The sequence below is a fragment of the Equus przewalskii genome, chromosome 3 (genome assembly GCF_037783145.1).
Source record: "Equus przewalskii isolate Varuska chromosome 3, EquPr2, whole genome shotgun sequence".
NCBI lineage: Eukaryota > Metazoa > Chordata > Mammalia > Perissodactyla > Equidae > Equus > Equus przewalskii.
Window position 1 is genome coordinate 71,784,823 of NC_091833.1, and position 18,848 is coordinate 71,803,670.

The following is an 18,848-nucleotide window of genomic DNA, read 5'->3' on the forward strand; positions in this document are numbered from 1 at the left end:
ACAGGCCAAGATTTGTCATTCAGCTCTTATTGAGATAAAAAGTCATTCAGATTGAATCCAAGGTATGAAGTACCTGATCTGTACTTTAAAGGGATTACAGAACTGCTTTTTGAGAATGAATTAGAGGAGTGACAAGGTCTTACTTACATTTTAAGAGTATCCTTCTGGCAATTATGCTGAGAACAAATTTAAGGGGGACAAGGAGGGAAGTGGGGAGATCAATTAAGGGGCTATAACAAAAAGGTCCAGGAGAGATGATAGGGGCTTGAATCTGGCAGAATATGCTCATAGGATAGGGTGTGCAGTATGAGTGAAAAAAAAACAAAGATGGTGCATGGTTTAGGGCTGGGCACCTGGAAGGACAGAGTAGCCATTTGCTAAGATAGAGAAGACTCAGATGGGAGAATACCAAAAGTGTAGTTCTAGAATTGTGACACATATTAGAAGTCTGGGTGGATATGGCAAGTTAGCAGTTGAATCTATGAGTTTGGAGTTAAGAAATGGAGATAGAAATCTGGGAATTGTGAGATGATGTAGAGCCATATGACTATATAAGATCACCTTGGTAGAAAGCATGGATAGGGCCTAGACTACATCTAGGATTACACTCTGGGCCAGAGCAACAGTGAGAGGTTGCAGAGATGAGGAGGAACCAGAAAAGGAAGCTAAGAAGGACCAGTTGCTGAGGAGGGAGAGAAACAAGAGAAAGGTGTATCCAAGGCAAAGTGAAGAAAATGTTGCAAGAATGTGGTCAACGCAAATTCTCCACATGTTACCTTACTAATCACATCTTACTCATCCTACAGAGCAGGACTCTTTTTAGATGAGCCCTCTCTGAGCAGTCCTTCCTTACTTAGATGATGCTCCTCTGTGTCCCTCCCCTAATGGGTACGCCTCTATGATAACACTTATCACAATTATGACTGCAGCTTCATTTCTCTGCCCTTTCCTCTCCTTCACCAATGTGAGTTCCTTGAGGGCCAGAAACTTCACTGGAATGCTAGAGTCTAGTAATCTCCGGCAGATGGAAAGGAGGAAATTACATTTATCAAGAGGCTACAGTGTTGCAGACAATACATCAATACCTTTACTTAGGTGCTCAAAAAATGTTGATAAAAGAATGAAGGAAGTACAGAATGAACAGATGATAGATAAGGGCAATTCAGTGCACAAGTAGAGCCCTGGAGGGAAGACCCATGCATCAGGACACCACAGCTTAACAGCACAGCTCTCAAGATTACCCTGCTAACTCTTCTTGCTCTCTTTCCAAGCTCGTCAAGCAAAATTCTCCAATATAATTTTGTCCCCTTTATAGATTTTCCTGCAGAGTTAGAAAGTGATACCTAGCAAATATAAATATGTGTTTCAACTGGCTGCTGTATTGCTCACAGTGCATGAATAAATTAGCGTTCTGTTTTAGATACTAGTCTAATGTAAGTTTGGTCAGTGTATTTCTTTTGGGACTTGTAAGGACGATCAGTCTGCTTGTTTTCTGTTTTTCAAGTGTTAAAATCATGTTGTGAGATCAAAACGGGACTGACTTAGGCAATCACAAGAGACTGTGATACAAGAAATCCAGGACATACATACTGTGTGACTGATTGCTAAAGGAAAATATTGATTTCCATTTATTTTATCTCTTGTTGACACACAATAATAGTCACAGTCAGGATTCTTGTATTGGGAGAGGTTGTTACAGAATGAACTGAGCAAAAAATGATATTTTGTTGTTGCTTCAAATGAGATCCATTTTTCTGAGTTGAATTTATTCCCTAAGCTGAAAAGTAGAATCCCAGAGCCATACTAACACATTCCAGGTTTAAATCTAACATTTGTTAGTGTAGCCAATCTTGCCAAGCTAGATCAATTTGTGATGCTCTGACAAAGTAGAGTTTGCAGTCTTTTAAAGACCAAAATTTGAACTGTGCTGACACAGCTAAGGTAATTTGCTCTTAGGGTGCTAACTAGGCTTGGATTTGGTCTCCCTCCGGGATACCTGTGCCATCTCTAAATTCAAAAGTGTCAAAGAAAATTCTGGATGAAATTATTTGGATCAATGATATTAGGTAGATAAAACCTTTGCTACAGTTTTCACTTATTAAAATGTGTTGGACAGCAATCCTCTATTTTTACTGACATCAGAGAGATGAGAATTTACAAATATAGTAATTTCTTGTTACTAACCTACCTATCAATCTCTATAACCAAGTTAATAAGTTCTGTATATTTCTATGTCCTAAGTATATCTGAAATCTAAATCCTCTTCATGCCACCATCCATGACAGCCAGAGTCATGCTAGGAAAAGATGGATGCAACCAAGTTAGCCATGTTCCTGACTTTGGAAAGTACCTATCACTTGGATTTTTCCTTAGAATAGTATCTTCTTGAATGGACAAAACCCATTACATTATGTTAGAATTTGCTAAGCCCTTTGCATTACCATGCTTTGTATATTGTGCTTAATGGCTGGTTTCCCAAGAATCATTCTGACAGTATTTAATCCCATGCATAGTTCCTTAGTCTTCAACCTACCAGATCCCAGTTCCTAACCCTACCACACTGGCCTTTGGTTTTGGGGTCCTATCTTGCCCTGTCCATGAGTTCTGACATTTATTCATACAAAATGAAAGTTGGGGCAACTAAGGGAAGTTTTATTTCAAAATTTTATTTTATAAGCAAACTTCAATTTTATGAACTATGTTGACTCTAGAAAAAAAAGAGTTGTTTGAATCATTCAGGAAGATATGAGTCAAATACCAGAGAGTTCCTCAATAGAATTACTATAAAAGTGCAAAAACGTTGAAGTGAGATTGGCCCATAGAGTTAGGACTTTTTATAGTTAGTGTCCTGATTGTGTGCTAAGGTGTTTTTATTTTATGGTATATATCTTACCTTAACTTCCACATGTGCCATCAGCACTGCAAAATTGGTTAGGTGATTACAAGAGCATGTAGTGTGCGTCTTATTCGTTGTCAGGAGCCGACAGCCTTGTGTTGACCAATAACCTGTCATTGTGCGTTTGGAATAGCTCCAAAACGAACAGTTAGGGTTGAAATTTTCCTCGGACTGCTACATGGAAAAAAAAAAAATTAATCAAGCCAAAAACTACTTTAGGATCATATAAATTAGGTAGGCATTTTCCTAACCTCTAATACAACATCATACTCTGTTACAATTTTTGTGGAGATATCTATCAGTATTTTCATATTATGTGAGCTTCATCAAGTTTAAGCAAATTTGATTATATGCTGTTGTTTATTCCCCCTGATTAGAGGTGAGTTTACTTTTTTAAAAATTAATATTGAAGGAATACTAGTATTAATGTCTCAGAATCACATCAACTAATTTCAAAGTAAAGTACATTGCAAAGTAAATTAATAAATTTCTCTAAATAATCAACTTCTGAAAGGAAGATCTTTAGAAATCTTTGTTTAATTTACAATACACAAAAATATATCTACACACAAAGACTAATTATTTGTAACACCATATGTGAAGCCACGTCCAGTTCCACTGAACATATTGCTAGCTCTTTTTAATTATGGAGAAGCATTTATAAAACCATCTATGAATGTCTTCACCAAAAGCATTTACATATTCAAGAATTATTCTCCTACCCCACTTTAGAAAAAAAAATCACCACTATCATTTTATAGATAATGAATTACTATATGTCAAAGAATAGGAAAAAAATAAAAAGAAATTAATATACTTCTTGTTCATGCTTTAGCAAATATAGGTAACGTGGACAACTAAACTTACCATGCCATTTTCTTACCTTAATATGTTTAACAGTGAACACCACAGGATCAGCCAAATAAACCTTATTACTAAACTCCTTGTTTATTGCTGCTGTAATAACAGGGGAATTGACAATAACAGAATGATTGGTGGACATGGCCTCTGTTCCCAACTTCATGCTGGCATTCTCCGTGGACAAATAAGGACCCAAGTTGTTATAAAGGACAAAGGCCACTCTGATCTCTCCTAAAATAAATGCAAATGTGAATTATAAATTGGGCAAAAACTCTGATTACTTTGTACATTCCACTTAAATTAGACAGGTCTAATCAGATCATAATCAAATCTATGTAATATGTACTCACAACAAAAATCAAGCATTCAATTTAACGAAAGTGCCAAGTCATTAATGAGAAAAGGAAAGTCAAATGATGCTGAAACAACTACATATTAGTATTTAAAAAAATGAACCTCAATCCCTATTTCAATCCATACTCAAAAAGTAATTTGACATGGATTATAGACCTAAGATAAAAACCAGAACCATAAAGCTTCTAGAACAAAATGTAGGATATCTTTGTGATCTTGGGGAAGACAAAGATGATTTGGATAGGACCCAAAAAACACTAACCACGAAAGAAAAAAATGGCAAACTGAACTTTATCAAAATTAAAAATTTGTGTCTATCAAAATAAAGCATTAAGAAAATGCAAAGGCAAGCCACAGACTAGGAAGTTGTATAGGTATATGTATGTGTGTATATATATATATATGAGACTCATGAATGTATAAAGCACTTATACTAATCAACAATAAAAGAATAAATGACGCATTGAAATGGCAAAACACATAAACACACATTTTAGCACAAAAAGATATAGGAAAGGCTAATAGATATAAAAAATTATCAATATCATTAGTAATTAGGGAAATAAAAATAAGTCACATTGAGATACCACTTCATACCCTCTAGATTCTCTAAAATCGAAAAGACTGACCACACTAATGTTAACAAGGATGTGGAATAATTGGAAATCTTGTATACTGCTGATGGGAGTGTAAAATGGTTCAACCACTTAGAAAAATGTTTTGCAATTTCTTATAAAGTTAAACATATATCTACCCTTCCTAGATAAGTGAAAAGATATATCCAAAAAGAAAAAAACTCATATAAGAATGTTGATAGCCCTTATTCATAAAAGTCCTGAACCAGAAACAACTACAAAATCTTTCAAAAGGAGAATAAATTATAGCATGCTACTATAATGGAATATACTATATATCAATAAAGAACAAATGACAGATAGATGGAGCATAATGACTGAATCTCAAAAATATTACCCTGAGTTAAAGAATATAGACAGAGTATATACTGTATGATTCCAGTTATTTGAAAGCTAAGAGCAGGCAAAATTTGTCTACAGAAATAGTAATGAGAAGAAAGGAGGTTCATCAGGTGGGGGAGGGAGTGAGAAGACTGGAAAGAGTCACCAGGAAATTTCCTGGGTAATATTAGAGATTTATATGTTATTTTATGTGATATTATATAGGAATGTACAACTGTCCAATTCATCAAGATAAACACTTAATATGTATGCATTTTCTTGTATGTAAATTATATCTTAATTGCAGTGAAAGAAAAAAACAAGGATTCAAAATCTTTACTGTCTTAAAACTCAACTACCATGTTCTTTTAAGGTTGCTATCTCCATATGTCCTTCAACCTTATTTTTTCCTTTATGACAATCTCTTACATGTAATCCTGTGTAAAATTAACCTTCTTTTAACATGTTTTTTTATCATATCATTTCCTTTCTTAAAATAAGTCAAACCGTATGTCTTACTTCCAGTATGAATTCATTTCAGTTCACCAAGAGACAGGCACTGCTCTGACTACTGTTGTTAACTAAGACGAGGAAGTCATAGTCCTTGTCCTGAATCTTAGAATCAAGTGGGAATAACGACAAAGAAATTTTGTTTTTGTTGTTGTTGAGGAAGATTGGCCCTGAGCTAATATCTGTTGCCAATCTTGCCCTTTTTGCTTGAGGAAGATTGTCCCTAAGCTAACATCTGTCCCAATCTTCCTCTATTTTTTGTCTGTGGGTTGCTGGCACAGCATGGCTTGATCAGCAGTGTGCAGGTCCCTGCCCAGGATCTGAACCGGTGAACCCGGGCAGGCGAAGCAGAGCATGTGAACCTACCACTAGGTCACCAGGCTGGCCCCAAAGACAAAAAAGTTTTAATGTATTTTTTTGAGGAGCGAGAAGGCTGGCCAACATCTAAACTGTGCTCCCATGTTTGGGAAATTCCCTACTCTTAAGGATTTATAGACACAAAATAGACATATACTTGCTTTCCCAGCCTGCCTTGCAACGAGGTTGCTCTGGGCGCCTCAGTTAGATGCATCCAATCAGACACACTAGCCTCAGATTTTGGATGAGGAACTGGTGACACAGGGAAGCAGGAGGCAGTGCAGCAGCAGCCTTCACTTACGGCAGCAGTGACATCTCACCGCAACGATTCTGTGTGATGGTACCGCCTGCTGTCAGCCTCCTTGCTCTTGTGTGTTTTCTGAGCCTGACTCTCCAGCCTTCCCAGTGATTCTATGTGATATATATTATTCTTTCAGTAACCCAGAAAACAGATTATGATAAGAGCTACATAAAGGAAAGGGGCATTCTTAAACTTCCAGTCCACATCTGTTAACATAGTACTGGGCAAACAACAGTAATTCACTAAACTCTTCTTGATTGTTACAACACAGCATTTAATTTTAGTTCTTCCCCTCTAGGTTTCAGGTAAAATATAAAAATGCTGATTTGTGGAAGGCTAACCTTAGGAACATCTATGTATTTTTATTATTGACAGTAACAACTTTTATTTTAATTGGTTTATAATTGGCTGGCAATTTATACCAATTTCCACTTGTGGGATGGGGTCGTGTTGTCATCCTACCTTGTTTTACCAGTGCTTTTAGACACATGTAATTGTTACAGATTCTTCACTCCAAAATTAATGCTTAAATGTGAGCTCAAACACACATACACATTACATTAATTTAATAAATAAAATAAATGAGCACAAAATATAATTTGACTAATATAGACATATGTCAATCTTCATTAGCTTTGTATCTGAAAGTTCACATACTTATTTGATAAATCCTTAGTGAGTACATCCTGTACCAGGCACCAGGTTTATATTAGCGAACAAATTACAAAAGGTCCCTGCTCTCATGGAGCTTACCACCTAGAGGGAGAGTCAGACCACAAGCAGGCAAGTCAAAAAAATTAAAAAATAAAAATATAATTTCACATAATGGTAAGTGAATAAATCCTATGAAGAAGCATTGGCATAAAATGGCTAATGGGAAAAGAATGATTGGGAAAGAGTGATCTAACTTCAGGGAGATGGGGAAACCTTCCTAAAGAGGTGAGATTTATACAGAGCAGTGAATGACAGGGAAGCTTCTATATAAAGAAATGTAAAAATTGCATTCTGGAAAGGAAGAAAATGCAAAAATGTGATGCAGGAACATTCTTGGTGTGTTCAAGGAACAGAATCAAGACTAACTTAGGGAACCCTCGTACATTACTGGTAGGGATATAAATTGGTGCATCCACCCTGGAAAACAGTATGGATGTTCCTCAAAAAACTAAAAATAGAACTACCATATGATCCAGCAATTCCTCTTCTGGGTATTTATCTGAAGGAAATGAAAACACTAATTCAAAAAGATCTATGCACCCCCATGTTCATCACAGCATTGTTTACAATAGCCAAGATATGAAAACAACCTAAGTGTCCATCAATAGATGAACAGATAAAGGATATATGGTATATACATACAGTGGAATATTATTCAGCCATAAAAAAGAAGGAAATCTTGCCATTTGTGACAACACAGGTGGCCCTTGAGGGCATTATGCTGAGTGAAATAAGTCAGAGAAAGAAAAATACAGTGTCATTTCAATTATATGTGGAATCTTAAAGAGCAAAAAACAAAACTGAACTCATAGACATACTGAGCAGACTGGTGGCTGCCAGAGGCAGGGGATGTGGGGTAGGGGAGATGGATGAAGGGGATCAAAAGGTACAAACCTCCAGTTATAACGTCAGTCATGAGGCTGTAATGTACACCAGGGTGACTGTAGTTAATAATCCTATACTGCATATTTTGAAAGTTGCTAAGAGACTAAACCTTAAAAGTTCTCATGACAAGAAAAAATATATAACTATGTGTGGTGATAGATCTTAACTAGACTTACTGTGGTGACCATTTTGCAATACATACAAATATCAAATCATTACATTGTACACCTGAAACTAATATAATGTTATATGTCAATCATATCTCAGTTTAAAAAAAAGAATCAAGACTAGACTGTCTGGGTCACAGAGAGCATGCTAAAGACAAATGTGAAGTCGCACAGATGAGGCAGGATGGAGGTGAACCAGGTAGCACGTTGTAGGCCTAGTTAAGTCATTTGATTTCATTCTAAGTGTAACTGGAGGGGAACTGGTCAGACTTGTGTTTCAGGAAGAACCCTTTGTCAATAGGATATACTGTTGGGGGGTAAGAGTGGAAGGAGGGAAACCAGTTAGGGAGCTAATATAGGAATCTGATTTTGCTGTATAGAATATCTTGCTGCTGCCTTAAAATTTGCATAGTCAAATTAGCAACATAATGATTTATAAATTCAGTCTTACAAGATTTCCAACACTTATAAAGAATCTTGTTCTGCTGACAATAATTTTTTTTTGATAATATTTTAGTAGGTTCTCCTTTTTCCAAAACTATTCACCCTGCAATATGAAACATCAGCTTTGAGTTGGTTGCTATGCCCTGAGGTCATCTTCCTAACACCTAACAGGTTAAAGAATCTCATTTACCTGGCAAAAGATATGTATTAAAAAATTTAATATTAGTGAGGCTTGAGACATACTTTCTCTATGAGATTATTTATTTAATTTTAATTATATTGGGTAAATTTAGTCTAGTACTAAACTGATCTATTTTACCAGTTTCGTTTTCCAAAAGCATCTCCTCACATTTCAGTTTTCTGTATGCTTTACAAAAGAAAAGCATAGAAACATCCTCAAAAAGAAATGAATAAGGAAAAAATATATATATGGTTTTAAAATTACAGGTAAAATTTCCGTTAAAATTTTTAGAAACCAAATCTGACTACTTAGGAGTCCTTCCTTTCGAGGAAAAAAGTTAGGTCATCTGAATTTTGTTGTTCATTAATTCCCTTACATTCAAGTTTCTGACATTGCAACTTAAAAGTAATGAACAATTTCCAAATCTGACTGGGAATTTTGTAGAACAAATATCATTGCAATATTGTTGGTGCGAGAGGGAGGAGAGAGAGGAAGGGCAGGAGGAGAACGAGAATGGTGGAGCGAGAGGAGAAGGAGAGCTTTTGGATAGCAGGCCTAAAATTCCAAGCAAAGGCAATGAATGGATGACAAGTTCAATTCCATCAAGCTTAACAAATAAACTCTAACCCACCATTCCGACCATTTTGTTTTAAAGTATTTGCAGAAAGTTGGATAGTACTTCCATGACCCATGTTTTCTGGAAATTTTAGATCTTCTAAGTTTCCTTCTGTGCTCAGCCTTGCAACTTCCAATTCTGTTAATAGCAAAGAGATATCAGTACTCGTTGAAAAACACACCAAAGCCAAGATAATTTCCTAAATCACTGAAATACTTCTGAATAGTCTCCATAGTTTAATTTCTCAAGAGTTCAATCTTTTATTTAGAAAGCATTCTTTCAGGGTTTTAATTTCTTTTTAAAATAAAGCTAATAAAAGCTATTAAAATCAGGTAAACAAGAATACAAATGTATCAACTACAAGCCTAAAATTTAAAATTCAAGCTCAAATCCTAATGCTTTGTCACTGACTTTATTTTCAAAATACTATCTTTATTATATGAATTAAGTAAAAATCCTTTTATAATCAACAGCTGCACTATTGTCAATATTGATCTATCTTTAAATGTAATAAGTTTGAAAGTTTTATCAAATCTTCTGAAATAAAACTGTCAGCTACATCCTTGTGCATGATAAAAATAAATTTATACTCTTTATGAGCCAGTAACACAATTATCAAAAATTGTTTCCTCACCTTCACTTAAATGACTGATTTCTTTATAGTATATAATTCAGAAGCCCTCTTATTATAACCAAAGTGACCCATATGCCTTGTATTAGGAGGATAAAATTTTAAATAGTAGAATACATACATAGATATACATATATAAAAACTATAAAAAACAAATGGAGCTCACAGTAAGTGATCTCAGGCTAACATATCCAATACTGGAATGTCTCAAGGAGGATAACATACACAATTATGAAGACCCTTTTAAGCCTATGACAGGTGATGTCCTCCTAATTATAGAAAAAGAATAACTTATCCCCACTGAAATAAAGTATCGTTCACAATATCTGGGCCACCATAGACACTTTTTTCTTTTCCCTCTTCTGCTGTACAAGGATCTCTGGCCTTTCTGTATAACAAAGGCCACTTACGAATATTGTCTGTGTTCTCCCTGACAATGTCAGTCTTCAAAAGGTTATCAGCCAGCACAAAAGCACTTTCTTCCACAGTGTCAAGCAACATGGTGGCTGCACGTAGTTGATCACTTGTAGTCAGGTCTCTCCATGCATTCAAGGCTTGTGGCTGGAGGAGGTTGTTAACTGTCTCGACCATTGCCTATGAGAGGATGAACAGAATGACAGAGGTCTCTAGTGAACCCACAGAGCTGTCAGAAATCCAGGTGTACATGTTGCCCAGCAAGCAAGGATCAGCGGTGTGCATGAGTTCAGTATTGTCCCAGCCTCCCCTGTGACATGCTGCAGCAGAAGCATTCATTATTTTGTTCTGTAAAACCCTACCTGAGACTTTGCAAGGCAAGAGGAAAACCTGCTTCTGTTTTGAAGACAACAAATAGAGCCATACTTGCTTAGAAGCAATAACAAAGGCTTAAATAAGACTATAACCACATAATTAAATTATTTGGCTGGGAAACAGTTGGCATGTAATTTAAAATAACAATTTTATCACGTCACTTACAAAAAATGATTTTTTTCTATGCATCACCATAAAACTAGATGCTGAACACAACAGAGATTAACATGATGACCATGACAGGACAATACAAGAATTTGTTGCCTATAGGTTAAGGACTCACTAAGCAAACTGATTTTTTTCTTAGCCAGCTAGTAAAATGTCAGAATGGGGAAAATATCAAAGCATACATACTCCCAGGGGCTTCGGATATGTTATGTATGGAGAGAAACCTTCTTCACACTGTTCTCTACTAGGGATGGGAATAAACAGTTGGCACTTGCTACCTGTGGCCCTCAGGTGTTTTTCCTTAAAAAAAAATCAGCAGTAGGTACACTCACACATAGAGATAAAGCACTCTGTTTCTTGTTGCTTCATCGAAAAGAATCATCTTTCTAGTTACAATTTATATATTTCCTGTGGTTAGCTTTATGCTCTAGGTTACAAAGAAAAAAATAGTGCTCGCAATAAGGTCTTAAGGTTTCATTCATACCTAGAGAACTGCAAAATAGAAAAAGAGCAGCTGCAGTTTGAAAGTGACCATCCCTGAACCCGTTGATCATGAAATATGCATCTAATCCAGAAATAAAGTTGAATCAACAGCCAACGCAGGCTCTTTCTAGGCAGCACATGGGTGTTTTCAAACTGGACTCACTTTATTGACACGTTGGCAGAAGGAATGGGAGAGACTGGAGAAATATCCATTACACTGCAGTGTTTTCTTCTGGCTGGTGTTTTCATAGTAACCAAGTAACAACTGTTAAAAATTCAGCTTCATAATGAAACACCTTGGCTGCCAATTAACACCAGCTTCAAAAACTAATTTGCCTTTTGATAAAAGTTGTTTTTCTTGATATTTTTCCCAGCTATTCCAAGTTCTGGCCAAAAATCAACATCACTGGACTTTTATGTGAAATAGCCTTGCTTGAATCTTGAGTACTTTGCATCATTAAAAAAAAAAAAAAAAAAAAAAACACTACCAAAAATCTCTCATGAGTTTAATGACTGGGCATTTTCACATAGTATGGTTAGCTCCGTCATTTGTTCTGGGTTTAAAGCATGACCTAGAAGCTAGACAAAAGCATTTCCGAATCTCAACAAAATGATCTGCTTTCCAGGAAGTTCTCTATAGGGGTAATGCCAATAGGATACGCCAAAAAGGAGATGCCAGATAGGAAACAGAAAAAAAAGGTTAGGTATTTTCTGAAGCCAGAGAAAACCAACCTCTTGACGGCAAAGAAGCATTCTTTCTGGGATTAGATGATCCTCTGAATTCATTAGAAATGCTCTGAAAATCCCACATGCAACAGAAATTATGCCTCTTCTTTAAGGAGCAGCAATTTTAGCCGTTGTTAATAATCTGACATTGATTAACTTTAACCTTACCTCAGGGAAAATTTATTGGGGATAATGCAACGTTTCTGTTCTGCCCTTTACTACTTTAAATTCTTTTAAACTTAAAAAATGCAAAAGGAGAAAAAAAAGAAAAAAAATAAGAAAAAGGAATAACCGTGGTCAACTCCAAGAATGTTCTAAATAGGAACCTGTTGACAACAGACTGCTTTAGCTAAAATACTCTCTTTCACTTGACAGCAAATGAATCAAAGATACTTCTTATTAACTTATCTTAGTTTTGTAACTGAGAAAGTATAAGGTGCAGTATTTTTTCATAGTTACAAATTTTGAGTACATTTTAACAATTGTATCTTCCCAAATAAGACATAGTCTTTACAGAAGCTTTCTATGAAAGCCCAAATGATTTCCAAGCTTATTATAGAAACGACAGACTTAAATTATGGTCCTAAAATTTGGGTGGGTTAAAACGTAAATCTAATATTCATTTATTCCTCTTGAAAAAGCACCTGTTATGATCGCTTAAGTATAATTATAAGGAAATGTCAACACAAGGTTTGAGAGACAGAATTCTGTAGTGCTAAAATCAGAGTGTAGGACTTGGAATCACGTCTCCTGAGTTTGTACCTGGACTCTGCCACTTACTAGCTGTGTGATGTTGAGCAAGTTACTTGTCATCTCTGTACTTCATCTATAAATTGAAGAGGATAGTATAATCATTTCATTAGGTTGCCTGGCTCACAAGTGCTTAAGGTGTAACCTTAGCTTTACTTCATTTGACATCAAAGTCCAGTGTGGGAGGAAGAGGTCTTCCTTGAATGAAGCACAAGTCATACCTGATAATTACAAAACATCCACACTTCAGTGAGATGTGGAAGGAATAACTCTTCTGCAATGCAATCTTCATAAACAGACCTGTTATGACAGTATGACAACTCACTACTGAAGACTATACTACCTGAAGCTCTGAGGAATAGGGGAGTACAGGAACCTATGGACTAAATAGTTTATAATGTGTGTTTTTGAGGCTTGAACAAATTGACTCATTTTCTGCTAGTGAGACAGCACAAATAAGTCACTCTTAATGGCATTATAATTAACACAGCTTGCTTAAACTTTCCAAAGGTGGCTGACATGTCCTTGTGATCAGTTTAACAAAGGCCAATTAAATACTCATAACTCCTCAATGATAAAAGAACATTTATATTTTGGTTTCCTTATACATTTATGCATTTGTATATTTTAGCTAGGAATGATGACATCTGGTCATAGATAATTTTTTTTTGTCAAATTAGTTATTTGCATTTGCTTTCATTAGCTCAACATCCCTTTAAAAACAGGTTGATTTTCATTTTATTTGGTTACAAAGAAATAAGCTTAACTATACTTAGACCCAAAGTTGAATGGGAAATGTACAAAGAATTTGATTAAAGTGAGGTACTGGGACGCCACTTTATTTCCAACAGCTCTCACTGATTTCTCTTTTTTCTGCTATAAATATTTTTCTGACCTAAAATTTATATTCTAAAGTTGGAAGAAAACAAGATTGGTCCTGAATTTATCTTAAAGAAATTTATATCCTCACCACAATGCCTCAGTCCACGAGAAAAAAAAATCATCTAATGGTTTGACACGTACAAATTGAAATAATCTAAAAGTTTGAGAAGTAAATTTAATCAACAACGTCCTTGCCAGAAACTAAATGTTAATGTACTTCACTATCTCTTTTAAAACACTAGAAACTGAAGAGGAGATGGGCACTGGAAATTTGCATTGTAGTTCTGCCAATAAATTTTAGTGTATCTTTGGACAAATTTATGTTTTCTAACCAATCAACAAAACGTGAACTACACAAGAAAATGTCTCATCATGTTTCACCTTGAGGGTAGTTAGGGGCATCTATTAGATAATACTCTTCTCATTATACAGTTTACAGAATAGACCCTAAAGTGACTTTGTTTCTAAAAGTCAAATATCAACTAGAAAGTGTCAAACACTTAGATTCATAGCAGGATCATGGACATACCATATACTTCTGGACATATATCTGCATTACACAATATTACTGGACCTTTTATCATTAAATTCAGATCTTAAGCAAATCCATTTAACCAGTTTTACTCATAGCATACAATTGTAGCATGTTTGTTAAAAGATGATACAAACTGTATAATCACACTTATTTTATTTCAAAAGGGAGGAGTTATGTATTTGTTATAACTATTGTGAAAAATTTGGGGGAAAAACAGCTATATTTCTTTCCAATAACAACTTTGGTCATTATTCCAAGAGGATGTGCTTGTGAAATAGCCTAGGATTCTTAGCAAGAATACACAAAAGGATCAATGACGAAAAACATATCAACAGCACTTCTTACCCAGGTGAGCGGTAGGTTTCAAACTAGGTAAGCAGAACCACCTGGGGAACTTAGTTACCCCTCTTTCTTCACTTGAAAACCACCAAAATAAATATCCAGATAGAACGAATGCCTTGTGAAAAGACACATAACTTTACCACTACTGAATCTTTCCGAATATAAGCTTTGTAACCCAGAGTTCATTCAGGTTTTAGCTAAAGTATCAACTGCTCAAAGAGGGCTTCCATCATCAGCATATCTAGAGAGAATACCCCCACCCTTAAATCCATTACGTGTTTTGTTTTCTTTGTATCACGTATCACTATCTGAAGTATCTCATATATTTATTTACCTCCATGACTATTCTAGATCTCTCACTCAAGAAAAGGTAAGCTTCATGAGGGTGGCAACTCTGTCTCACTTACAAGCGGCAAAAACTCTGCCTGGCCCCCAATAAGTGTTCAATAACTCCTTGCTGAATGATTGCCATCCAGTGAAAATTCATAGTTAAGTGATTTTTCTCCATTTTTATGCCAGCATAAAAAAAAAAATCTTTGAAGGTATTGGTTTTATATAATTATAAGAGCAAAGAATATCTAAGTACAAATGAAAAAAAAACCTATTATTAGCCAATATTATCCGAATCATTTTCTTTTCAGAGATTCAGTGCCACAGTGGGCTCCCATTTTAGTATTTATTCACCTTTAATAGAATTATCCATATTTGTGTCTGGCTTTCTCATCAGACTATGATGTTCTTAGGGGAGACATCATGTGCATTTGTGTTTTCTCAGGGTAAATTTTAGTGCCTTGAGACATTTTGGGTTCTCAATAAATGCTCACTAAATGAAGATAACCTACTTTGACTATGAAACCATTAATTACCTTATATATCATAGGAAAACTGACAGCATCTAGTTCTATAACTTTTGCCATATCTTCCAGAGAATAAAGTGCTTAGATACTACCATGGTTTGGAAGGAAGGGAGGCTGAATTAGAGGGAATTAAGACGACAATCAGAGTTCAAAAGGAGAAAAGTAGAACCACAAGTTATTGTAGTGAATGCAGACCACCCTGCATAGCAACAATATATTCTATAGCAAACTTTCCAAACTGTTTTAAGTGTCCCAAAGCCCACTTTCAATGTAATTCAGTGAGGTTTCATCGAATATGTATGATATGGAAAGAACTAGGAAAGTCACTGCTGGATGAGGTTTGGAAAAAGAGGGAAAACATGAAGTCTGCCCTCAATTTGCCCACTATCCAAGGCAGAAGAGAAGCACAAAATAGAGCTAAAAACTCACAGCATATGGGACAAAAAGTAGTGAATTCTTACTGAGGAGGGTCAAGGAAAGATCTCAGAAGGTGTTTGATTTTGAGTTAGACACTAAAAGATGAATAAATTTTCCTTGATTATGATGAGAAAATTTGAGGCTATAGGACAAAATGAGAAGTCAATGATAAACAAGGTACTAACGTAGGGAATGTGTTGGCTTTGGGATCAGGTGAATGTATGGTGTGTGGGAAGAGAGTGTTAAAAGATGAGTTTGGTGGGAGAAATGGTAGGTAGGAATCAGATCTTAGAAAATCTTCAGTATGATAGAAGTTTGGGCTTTATTGTGTATAAAATGTACAAAGATTTTCAAGCAAAAAAATTATATGTTTAGATCTCTGTTTTTAGCAAATTTCCTCTGAAAATATATTAAAGGATGAATGGAGAATAGAATTAAGAAGCCATAAAAAATAACAAAATGGAAAGTGAATTCTGTCTTAAGTTCATTCACTATTTTTTAAATGTTATTTTGTGTTACAATAAAGCAAAAATGTATAAATAGGTAAATTATCAGTAAGTAGCCAATCAGAAAGTTAAGAGCAATTATTTACAATTATTAGCTAAATTTAAATTAATAAATTACTGACATCCTTTTGAAAAACTGCCTAGTAATATGAAATTTTATTTTACTCTTTACTTCCACATCTTTGTTTTTTGATGTGTTCTCCTGAATGCAATATTTCTTTATCAATATATACTATAATCATTACGCTGAACATTGCTGTTTTACTCTACTATATATACATTTATGTATAAATATTTTTCTTCATGTATAAATCTCAGGATATGCAGAAAGAACGAAAGAAGTCTTCACATCTCTCCTCCAGTCTCCTACTTTCTGACTCTATTTTTATACGTATAAATATAGCACATGTTAATTTATAATTTGAAAAAATAAAACAACTTTTCTTAATTCTTCAGTTTTGACTTCTTGATATGAAGTTTATCAGTTGAGAATAAAATAAAATAGAGCAGAAGTTTAAAATCATTACTGAATAAGGCATTTCGTACTCCCATCTACATTTAGATATTGATTCAAATCCAAATTTTAAAGGTCAAATGTTAGAAAAGTCTTCAAAACAGTCTTGAACTTACAGGTTTTTTATTAGTAGTCAAGTTGAATGGCTGATATTTACACATCTGATCAATAAACCTAAGGTTCTTTTCATAATCACTGTCATTTAATATTATTAAGCATATAAAAACTACTAATCTCTGAACTTGCTTTTATATAACAGTGAAGCATTGGCATTTTCAAGTCTTAATTAAAATTAGATTGTATAACATAACTGACCTTAATATTGTAACAAGAACCTTTAACAGTAGAACAAGATGAAACCAAAATTTCATAGAAAAGACTACTACTTTAAGAGACCCCTTGTTGTTTAAAAAAAACATTGTTTTTAGAGAACTATAATTGACTATTATTTTTTAAATCTCATTTAGTTAGAGTTAAATGATTGAATGCTGTCAAATAAACCTATATTGTGTTACAGGAATTAAATGGAGATGTAACTTGACTCAAAGTTTTAGCTAACACAACATTCATTCAACAAATATTAACTAAGTACTTCAACGTGGCAGTCAATTGGGATGCTGCAAGAAAGACAGATGTTCCCTTCCCTCAAAGTGATCACAACATAGTAAGGCCAGAGAATTAAAGAAGTAATTAAAATACAACATGACAAGCATTATAATAATGGAAACACAGGATTCAAGCTCTGCATTAAAAAGGCTTCATGAAGAAGGATTCCAAGCTGAAATTCATGCCTGACCAAAGAGGCAGGGGGTACAGCAGGTGCTTTTAGGTACAGAGGTGAAAGAGAACACGCATGACAGAGGAAGTGAACAAAATTCCTTATGATAAGAGCAAAGACTCAAAGAGTGTAACAAGTTCAGTGGCAAGATTAGTGAGTAAAGGCTAGTTTTCAGAGGCATGCAAACCATGTTAAGATATTTCCAATTCTTCTTAAAGGCAACAAGATGTTACTGAAAAATTTAAAGTAGGGAAGTCATATAAATTATAATGGCGAATATTTATTGAGTGTGTTCCAGATCCTCATCTGAATGCTTTACATGCATCAACTCCTTTAATTTTCACAATAGCCCAATAAGCAGAAATGATTATTATCTTCATCTTGCAATAAGAAAATTGAGACTCAGAGAAGTTAAGTAATAATTAGCTAACATGAGCCAGAATCAGGGTTCAAATCCATCCATTCAGGCTCTGGGGATGGAGAAAAGTAGAGATTCCAAAGATACTTAAAATGATTTGTTAATTAATTAAAGTCAGTTAGTGAGGGAAATAAAGAAGTCCAGTGCACAGAATTTGGGGATAGGCAATGAGATGGCACTCACTGAAACTGGGAATACAGGAAGAGAAACAAAGTTTTGTTCATTAAAAGGTAAAGGGTGTAAGTACTGGTGGGGCGAGAGTGTGTGGAACGTGATGAATTCAGGGATGCCTATTTTGAATGTGACGTACTTGAATGGAATTAATTTAAAAGGTCTAGAGAAGCCTTGTAGGAGAGGAAAAATCTTTCCTCTACCCTCTTAGACTCTGTGACTGGGCCTGAGAATTAAACAGACATGAAATAGATTTACAGGAGAAAAGCATACAAATTTTATTTTTATGTCCACACAGGAACCTTCATAGAAAAAGTGAAGACCCGAAGAAGTAGTTAGGACTGAGAGCTTAAATACTTTTTTATACAAAGAACAATAAATTTGTGAAGAAGTGAAAAGATAAAGGAAAGGGTTTTAAGCTTCTAGGGGAAGTAAATTGTGGGAAAATGACTAGGAAATAGACAGGAAACTAATGGAAGATAAGGGTTATTTTAGTATGTTTGTTTGTACAGATCCATTTTGGCTTTCACTCCCAGTCTCTGGTGATAAGAACGCTCTTCTCTTCTGGTACATGGGAAGTTTTATGATCTACTTTTAGGTAGAAAGGGGGAGATCAGAGAGCCCTTCCTCTTCTGCTGT

The 18,848-nt window shown here is 35.0% G+C and overlaps 1 protein-coding gene across 50 annotated transcripts in view; it reads right to left on the reverse strand.

Annotated features, from left to right (window-relative positions):
* The window catches only part of ADGRL3 (adhesion G protein-coupled receptor L3), an 801,248-nt gene that overhangs the window by 138,772 nt on the left and 643,628 nt on the right, over positions 1-18,848 (reverse strand). For all 50 annotated transcript variants that reach the window (XM_070612870.1, XM_070612873.1, XM_070612875.1 and 47 more), the window contains 4 exons: positions 10,284-10,467; positions 9,258-9,380; positions 3,780-3,988; positions 2,894-3,070 (listed from right to left, as the gene is read on the reverse strand). In XM_070612870.1, the coding sequence (XP_070468971.1) occupies positions 2,894-3,070; positions 3,780-3,988; positions 9,258-9,380; positions 10,284-10,467 (693 nt within the window). The remainder of the gene's footprint in view (positions 1-2,893; positions 3,071-3,779; positions 3,989-9,257; positions 9,381-10,283; positions 10,468-18,848) is intronic.